This window comes from Gavialis gangeticus, unplaced genomic scaffold, assembly GCF_001723915.1.
Source record: "Gavialis gangeticus isolate Ggan-Ray unplaced genomic scaffold, GavGan_comp1, whole genome shotgun sequence".
Taxonomy (NCBI): Eukaryota; Metazoa; Chordata; order Crocodylia; family Gavialidae; genus Gavialis; species Gavialis gangeticus.
In genome coordinates, this window is record NW_017729002.1 from 15,115,408 (window position 1) to 15,124,952 (window position 9,545).

Genomic DNA, 9,545 nt, shown 5'->3' on the forward strand with positions numbered 1-9,545 from the left:
AACAATGTACATACCTTAATTAAAAAATACTTTATTGCTAAAAAATGCTAACCATCATCTGAGCCTTCAGCGAGTTGTAATCTTTTTGCTGGTGGAGGGTCTTTCCTCGATGTTGATGGCTGCTGACTGATCAGGGTGGTGGTTGCTGAAGGTTGGGGTGGCTGTGGCAATTTCTTAAAATAAGACAACAATGAAGGTTGCCACAAACCTTCAATTTGTAAAAAACGCAATATCTGCGAAGCGCAATAAAGCGAAGCGCAATAAAACGAGGTATGCCTGTATTTACTTTTACAAGGAAGTTCGTGATTTTAAAAAAAATGACGTCTTATAATGAAAGCCATCATAAGAGCCTGCTGTTATAGTAATGCTTCAGAAAAATGCTCGGCTCTTGCCTGATGTTATTGACTTGGTGCAGTGTAAGCAGTGTTCTGTTTCTCTCATGTTACATTACCTGCAGCACATAAGCAGAGCCATAATTAGCCTAATTTTCTGTTTTGTCAGTTGTCTTCCCATTAAAAAGCACTTGTCATTAATCATGACCATTTAATGGAATTTCATTATGAGTGCTTGAGTTACTAAATAAAATTCCATTCACATGAGGTAATTCAGTAACACTAGCAAATCAGTGGCAATCCTTTATATACCCCAGTTGTAATGAAAAAGTGATTCTGAGTGGATGTCATTTTGAAATTCTGCAACTAATATTTGGAAATAAAAAACAGTTGAATTAAATATCTATTGCAATAATCATTTGGTAGCAAATTTAAGTTGCCTTTCAAATCTTCTTCTGCATTGTCCTCAAACAGTTTGGTACTTGTAATTCTTTCATTATTCAGGCTCAGCAATACAGTAAGGAGCCTGTTCTTATTGCCAAGTAGTGTGTGAAGGGGAATTTAGGAATTGGTAATGTGACAGTGTTAAACAGCTTTGCTTTCACCAGTATCTGGAAGCAACTATGTAGATTGTATATAGCAATTATTTTGTTTTAACACAACAATAAATACAGCTGCCTTGTGTAAATGCTAATTGTCTAAACGTTACAACTTATATTATGATTGGATTATTTGTGCTGTTTGTCCAAATAAAGTAATTGTTTTGCTGGAACTGTAGTTACAATAGTTAGAAGGAGATTTTTTGTGTAAAAATGATGTGGTATCTGAGACAGCTAAAACATGGCAATGTCTTCAGTGAGCTTCATTTATAGCAAAGATTTCCAATTTCATTGCCTTTGTCAGGAAAATTTTAAAAACATGAAAAAAATCAGTTATTTCCAAACAGGTGTCTCCCCACTCCATCACACGATGGCATACCTTTCAGTAGCTCATTTATGCTCTGTACAGTGATCCTTCCTCTTTTAGGAGGCTCAGCAGTACTCGAATGTTTAGGCATGTACTATTGTTACTACACAGATAGGCAAGCGCACATGCAACCAAAGTATTAGCAGGGCTGGTTTCAGTCTTGCTGGGGAAAAAGACATGAACAATTAGTGGAACACATTGAATTAGTTAAAATGAACTCTGCTCTGTTGTTAACCATATAAATTACTTATATATTAAACACTAAAATATATTAAGGGTGGGGCTTTCTGAGTCTAAAAAACTTACTCAGAAACACTAGCATTGTAGCCATTAAAAAGCTAGATGAATAATCAAATGTACTTCACCACACTCATATATTTCACTGTTTCCTCAGTTTTCCCCCAGTCTGAAAACTGAAAGACAAAACAGACAGGAATTAGTGAAATGCCACAGAATCCACAGTAACCCTGGGTACATGGAATAACTTCCATTCCATGTGAAGCAACAAATTACACCTTTCTTTATGAACAAGTCGCCTATATCTCAGCATCAGCACTGAAGTAGCTAAGTAACAGAAACATTTATTTGATCAAAAAATTAGACCTTCGCAATGGATATAACTTTTAATATATTATTTGACCAGTTGAAATTCCTGTGCACATAAATCAATCATGTTAAACCTAATCCGTGGTCCAGCAAGAGGTAGTTAGTCATGTTAGTCTAGAACAGGAAGAAGGCAGGGTAGATTTGCACCTTTATAGACTGACTGGATAGAAGATGTATAGTGTAAGATAGTAATTCTTCAAGCAGGGTGTCCTCGCAGTCAAGGATGATAGTCTTCCAGCATTATCTTATCTCTGGGTCCAAAGGTTGCTGACAAGACCAGTCCTGGATCGACAGGTTCTGTGGTAACTCAGGCACGTGTTTCTATACAGGGTGACTGGCTCTGGATTCCTGATTTGGTCTTCAGCATGCTGTTTCTGCCACCCCTGCTTTTCCATGTCGTATTTTCACTGTGAGGTTTCAAAGTACTGAGATCTTTGCAGCAAACTCTTCCTCCATTTGGGGCGATCCTGAGCGATAGCCTCTCACAAGTTGATGTCGATGTTGCATTTTTTCAAGTTGGCCTTGAGGACAGCCTTGAAGCACTTTCTCTGCCCTCTTGAGCATATCCCTTTACTGACCTGGGAGAATAAAACTTGCTTTGGGAGTCTGGAGTCAGACATCCGGATGATGTGGCCAGCCCAGTGAAGTTGATCCCAAATGATCATTGCCTTGATGCTCATGGTATTTGCTTGTGAGAGGACACTAATGTTGGTGCATTTTTGTTTCCACTGGATTTGAAGGATCTTCTGTAGGCAGCGTTGATGGTACTTCTCCAGCACCTTGAGGTGTCTCCTGTACATTGTCCACGTCTCAGCTCCATAAAGTAAGGTAGGGATCACAACTGCTTGATAAAAAACCAGGAGCTTGGTTTTGAATCTGATGTCACAATCTTTGAACACCCATTTCCTCAGGCATCCGAAGGCTGCACCTGCACATTTGAGGTGATATTTGATTTCTTCGTTGATGTCAGCCTTCTATGAGAGAGAACTGCTGAGGTACAGGAAATACTGAACATTCTCCAGAGTCTCACCATAAATCTAAATTACCAGAACTGGGTACTGCTCATTAGGAGCTTGTTGGTGGATGATCTTAGTCTTCTGAATGTTAGGCGTCAGTCCCATTTTCTTGTGTGCCTCGGTAAAGATGTTGATGATTGCCTGAAGGTCTGCTTCCTAGCGAGCACACAGTGTACTGGAGCTTGATGATTGAGGTCAGGGTAGTCTTGGTTTTGGCTTGGAGTTTAGCTCCACTCTGACTGGAAGTTTGTTGGTGGTCAGATGTAGCATCACAGTAAGAAATATCAAGAAGAGTGTTGGAGAGATGACGCAGCCTCGCTTAACTCCTTTCTTAACCTTAAAGAAATCTGTGATCGATCCATTACTGAAAACCACCACTTGCATATCATCGTGGAGCAGGCAAAGAGTGGTGACAAATTTTGGTGGGCATCCATACCTCAGAAGGATCCTCTGCAGTGCTTCTCAGTTGACAGCCGAAAGCTTTTGTGAGGCCAGAGGCCATGTAGAGGGGTTTATGTTGTTCCCAGCATTCTTCCTGTATCTGCACATAATGTTAATTATGTTAGGTGTGCAAACATGATTTACAAGGTAAATCCAGAGATTTCAAAGAGAAATCCATGGTATTAAAAACATTTTGATCTGTTGTGGTCTTTCTGAGCTCTTTGCAACAGAATTGCTTTGTTGTTTTTCTGTAGTCAAAAAACAAGTAAAAACTAGGAGCTGGCATTTTCCAAGGGGTGCCTGGAGTCAAGTGAGGGGTGCCTCAAGCCTATCAAGTGGTGCCTTGAGTCTAGAAAGATTAAGTACCACTGTCATAAGCTTTTCTAAATAGAAGACTTATACTTCATTAGATACTGTGAAAGGACTGCAGGGATTGGTATGGGGGAATAAACATTAAAGTTATTACCATCATGCATTGTAAAGCTACAATTAGTCAAGATGGGACTGTTTAGATGCACAGGCTGCTTGCCAGCATTTAAAGCAAAACAAAAAAAAATGTGCATTATCAGAAGCAGTATGTTACTTCGACCTAGCTCTGCAGAGTCTGTATAGATCAGGCACTTCAGCAGGGCTTTCTGGCACATTTAGCTAAAGCTGATTCAATCAGCTATTTGATAAAAGTGCCAAAAAGCCCCACTAAAGCCTCCAATTTATACAGGGGTATAGTAAATTTACAAAATACCTTTCACAGTTGAGCCTATGAACTTCACTTCATCAATCTACTGGATACAAAAAATCATGGACTAAATATAGACATTGGATTTATGACACAGTATAAGCTACCTAACGTATGACTCCCCAAGTAACCTCTCCACTTTTTACCAGCTATTCTCATTCCCTTCCCCCAACTCTCCTGTTTCTCATGCTCTGACTACAGCTACATTCATGTCCCCTTTCCTTCCCCCTCTCCACCTATCTCTCATCTAGTGACCACCTCAATTTACATTTTAACTGACTGGCTTTCTTGCATATATACTGGCCTCTGGCTGCTTTACCACTTCCTCCAGGAAGAGCATAGACCATCTGCAGAAGCTTCCTCAGCCTGACAAAGGGTGTTTGTACCCAAAAGCTTCCGAAGAAGAATTTTTCCAACTTTTTGAGGTCTAATAAAAGATACCAGATTTACCCGGTTTTATCTATACAGACGCTGCAGAGCCAGGTCCAGCTAAGGCACTGCCTCGTCTGGACATGTGCTGAGCTCTGGCACAGGAATGTTCCAAGTTTAAAGTGCCATTTGTTTTTGTTTTTTAACATCTGCAAGCAGCCATAGTGACCAGACCTAATTTCAAGCTGTTCTGTTAGAGCAAAACTTTGGAACTTTCAGCTGAATCCAAATGAATAAGTATTATCTATAGGTAAACTCTAAAGGGTCTTTAGCAGGCCTCTAGCCTGACTTCTTTCACAGCACAGGCCAGGATTTTCAATTAGCTATTTCTGCATGAAGCTCATAACTTCTGATTAAGCTAAAACTCATCTTTTAAGACAGTGGTGATGGAATAATAGAGTCTTTTACAGCTTCTGATAAACTGTTTCAGTGTTAAATATACATGCCTTATTTCCAGTTTGGATTTGTCTTGCTATAGACATCCCTTGTATCTTCTGTCCTTATTCCTCCTCTCCCAGGTTGTCTTGCGTTTTACCATATACATTCCTTTTTGAAGAAAACTATCAGTGATAAAAAGATACTGCAATACAGTTCAAGTCCTCCTGTCTTGCCCTCTGTTTAAGGGAGCTGCTCTAGCATAACCCCTTGCCAATCGTGAAAGTTCTTCAAGTCTGATCAGGAGTGTGTTGCTGTTGCAGGGGCCAGGGGACAAGCATCATTATACTGTGTTCTTTCCTTCTTCACACTGTACTTGCCTATTGTATATAGATCCTTTCTCCCTCAGTTTCTTGACCTATGGCACTGGGATAATGCCTGTCTCCCACTGGTGTTAAATCATTGTAGTTTTGTTTGGGACCATCTTGGAAGGCACTTAACATGGTACATGTTGTTTTATCCTGGCAGAGATGGAATCCCACCATATAGACTCCGGAAGCAGCATCGCAGAGAGATGCAAGAAAGTGCCAAAGCAAATGGACGTGTGCCACTACCTCACATTCCTGTAAGTAGCAGTATCCTGATTATTAGGAGATTGTTATTTCAGAGCCTGAAAGGCTGCATAGGCATAGTTCTTCAACTAACCGAGACATCCATTTGATTTTGCTGTAATATTGAACTCAGAGAAGTGCATTTTAATATAGTTGTCTACAAACTAGTTAACAGGCATATTTTTGGTAGCCTAAAATGTTTCAGAACCCTCCACAATTGATATTAAAATATATATCCCTTAAAAGGCAGTTGCTTAATAATTGTCTGTACATGGAGGTTTGTAAAAGTATCACATGGTCAAGTGTACAAGACACCAAGGCTAACTGCAATTGTAAACTGCCATATGGTTATGGTAGGCACCTAAAAGTAATTGTATAGTAAGTAGGCTAGCAGGTATTTCTGTACGGCTTGAGAAGCCATCTAGCATAAAGGAAAGCTGCTAAGGGTAATGAAGGGGACTTTTGTCCAGGACTGATCAGGGACTAAAACTGAAAATTTAAGGGAATATACAGATGTCACTTTTCCAAATAGTATTTCTGCCTCATGCAGATGGGGACTATAAAATACATGTTTGGGGATGGGCCCCTTTCTTTTTGTTCATAGGTCTTCCCAATTTCATCAGGGTAAGCAAACTGATATAGGAAATTTATCATAACCCTTCAGCTTCTGTATTAGCATCCATATGTTTACTGTTTAGTAGTGAGTAAAGAAGTTTGTTCTTCTTTGGATGGCTATCCTCTAACAATTCAAATCAGAAAAATGTCTGTTTGCCTCTTACAGAAATGGTGTCACTCAGCACAGATGCTCTCATCCTGCCTACTCAGAAGCAGGGCAATACAAACAAAATCTAGCATTGTTTTAATCTATTTTTTTAATCTTTGTTTTGCCTTTTAAATTAGATTATTTTCCTTAAGATGTAAGAGGGCTCCTGTACTTTGATCATTGGGCTGAGAATGAAAGCCCTGGTATTGGATGCTCAATAGCCATCGTTGCTCAGCCTCTTCTCCTTTCACATAGTTGCTTTCACAGTGTGGTTGCTGTCCAAAAGACTGGCTGGGTGCCTTTTTATTCCCCTTGATGTGGTTTTTACTGTAAGAATTGCTTTGTTAGAGTTGAAATGTGAAGGCTAGGCCTTTTATTTTATTGCTGAACAGTGGGAAACTGAGTGAATATTCTCTGGCTTCAAAGCTTGTCAGCAGCTTTACCTTTTGGATAAAAATAATAGTGACTTCCTACTGATCATGTGCACTGGCAATGCTTCAATGAACTGCAGGTTATAAGCTGTGTATGGAGCATAAAATATGTATAGTGAACTGCTTTAACGAACTTCCAACTGCCAGACATTTCTTTTGTTGAGATGAATAAGTGTCATTCTAGGAGTGATTACTTGCTGGATAATTAGCTTTACTTAGCATGAAATTTTATTGACTTTTTTTGAAAAACAGTAAAAAAACCACCAAAGTTTAAATTGGCTATTTGCTGCTTATAAATGTTTATATTTTCCTGCTTATCTGCATGGTCTTTGAGAATTATATGCTGTTTCTGAATTTCACACAGACACTTCACAAAGATTTCTCAGTGAAAGATACAGTGTTCCCATTAGTTTTTGTGCTGTGATTTTAAGTCCCAGAGAAGAAGGTATATCATTTCATATTTATATTGCAGAGGAGAAATGTGGAGGCAAGTTAGTTCTAGTCTCTCTCCAGGGAATCAGAGTTTAGTTCAGACACTCCAGCAACTCCTGCCAGCCAATTACTGACAGAACTGGCATAGACTTCAGAGTCACTGCTTTGCCCACACTTATCAATCAGCTATAAAAAGAAAAGGTAATTTGATAGTGCTTTTTAACATACACCAATATGGTATATTTTAAAAGTAAGTCTTTTAAAATCTGATATGAATGCAAATATAATGGATTAAACCTACCTTATTAGCGTGTAAGCAGATACATATTTTGTAGATACTAACCAATAGCTAGTGCAATATTTAGGCAGATACTAACCAATGTTTAGACAGATATTAACCAATAGTTAGTGCATGCTTCCAGGTAGTAGCAACCAATTATGTGTCTTCTAGTGAGAAGATTTTATGGGATATAAATCTAATCAGGCTCATCAGTTACTATAGCAAACCTATTCTAATAGTACTTGCACACTGCATTTCATAATTCCCCGTTTATGGTAGAGAGCTGCCTACCGTTGGGGAAGAGCTTAGATTCTGCAATGATGGGTGCTATACAAAATATTGAAGCAGACAAATTACCATATATAGCCTTCAATCGTAGTATCTATCATACCATCATAGAAAAATAGGGCTGGAAAGGACCTCCAGAGGTCATCTAGTTCAACACCCTATCGAAACTATCCCATACAAATCCTCGTCTAACGTGTTCATAAAACTACACAATCAATATTGTCACAACTAAAAGGCAAAAAGAGACTAAAAGCATTCTAACCAGATAGAAGTAAAGCAGGGGATAAGAGCAGTTAGTGTCCTGCTGCTGCAAGGGTTGTTAAAATGTACTGAAAAAGATCGCAGGAAGAGGGCAATGCCTCCCCTACAGAGGAAGTCAAAAACTCCCGCCTCTTCCTGAAAACCTCCCATGATGAGATTTCACAGCTTCCCTAAATAAATTCTCTAAATTCCACTGCCTTACAGTTGTAACGGTGAAGACATTTTCCTAGATATCCCATCTAAACCTACTTTGCTTCAACTTCAGGCTAGAGCCATTGATACATGCCCCTGCTCTCTGCAACAACAAAGAAAAGGTGTTCTCCTTTTTTTCTTTATGGTAGCCCTTCAGATATTTGAAGATTGCTATCATGACCCCCCTAATTGTCTTTACTGCAAGCTAAACATGACTATTTCTTTCAACCTCTCCTCATATGGCTTACCTTCCAAACCCTTTATCATTTTTCTTCCCTACCTCTGGTCCCTCTCTAATTTCCCCATGTCCTTTTAAAAATTTGGAACCCAAAACTGCACACAGTACTCCAGATGAGGCCTAACTAGTGTGAAATAGAGAGAAAGTATCACAGCTCCTGTGTCTTTGCACCTAATGCACTTACTGATGCAGCCCAAAACTCCATTAACCTTTTGTGCAGCCACATAATAGTGTTGACTCAGACAGAGTGTGTTATCCACCAAGATATCTAGATCCTTCTCCAAGGTGCTTCTGTCCAGCTAGTTGTCACTGATCTTATATCTGTATTCCTGATTACTCCTCCCAAGGTATAGCATTTTGCATTTGACAGCATTAAACTTCATCCTTTTGGCTGTAGCCTGGCTTTCTAATTTGTCAAAATCCTTCTGAATTGCATTCCTGTCCTCCAGTGTGTTCACAATCCTTCACAGTTTTGTATAGTGTGCAGATTTGCTTCAGACTCTCTCTTACAGCATTGAAATCATTAATAAACACATTGAACAGCACTGGGCCTAGGACAATCCCCCGTGGGACTTCACTCGAAACCTCCTGCCGTTTCAACATGAATTATATATATTTATATAAAGCATTATGACAAACAGACTAAGGCTTGTGTGTGTGTATATGTGTGTGTGTGTGTATATATATATATAAGCCTTAGTCTGTTTGTCCATAACGCTTTATTCTGATTAGTTGTCTGAAACAACCAATCAGAGTGCTCCAAGAGCATTCTGGAAAGGAGGTGGTGGCACTCCACTGCCATGATGGTGGAGGTACAGGGGATGGAGTAGGGCGGTGAGGCCAGCGCTGCTGGCCTGGCCCCCGGCCTGCTTCCTATAGGCAGCGGCCACAGAGCAGACAGCAAGTGGGGACAAGGTGAGCAGTACTGGCCATGCCTTGCCCCCCCATCCCTGCAGGTGGCAGTGACAGAGTGGATGGGGGGAGCAGTGGTGCTGGCCCCCACCCCCACTCCCTTGAGGCAACGGCCATGAAGCTGATGGAGCAGGGGGGTGATGCCAGCAGCACTGACCTCTCACTCCCTGCAGGGCGCAAAGATGGAGCAGACAGAGGGGAGGGGGGGGTGAGGCCAGCACCACTGGCCACACCCA

The 9,545-nt window shown here is 40.3% G+C and overlaps 1 protein-coding gene across 1 annotated transcript in view; it reads left to right on the forward strand.

Annotated features, from left to right (window-relative positions):
* Nucleotides 1-9,545, forward strand: part of AXIN1 (axin 1) — a gene marked incomplete at its 5' end in the record, with an annotated part of 122,101 nt that overhangs the window by 48,282 nt on the left and 64,274 nt on the right. The window contains one exon of the mRNA XM_019507389.1: nt 5,430-5,526. Within this exon, the coding sequence (XP_019362934.1) occupies nt 5,430-5,526 (97 nt within the window). The remainder of the gene's footprint in view (nt 1-5,429; nt 5,527-9,545) is intronic.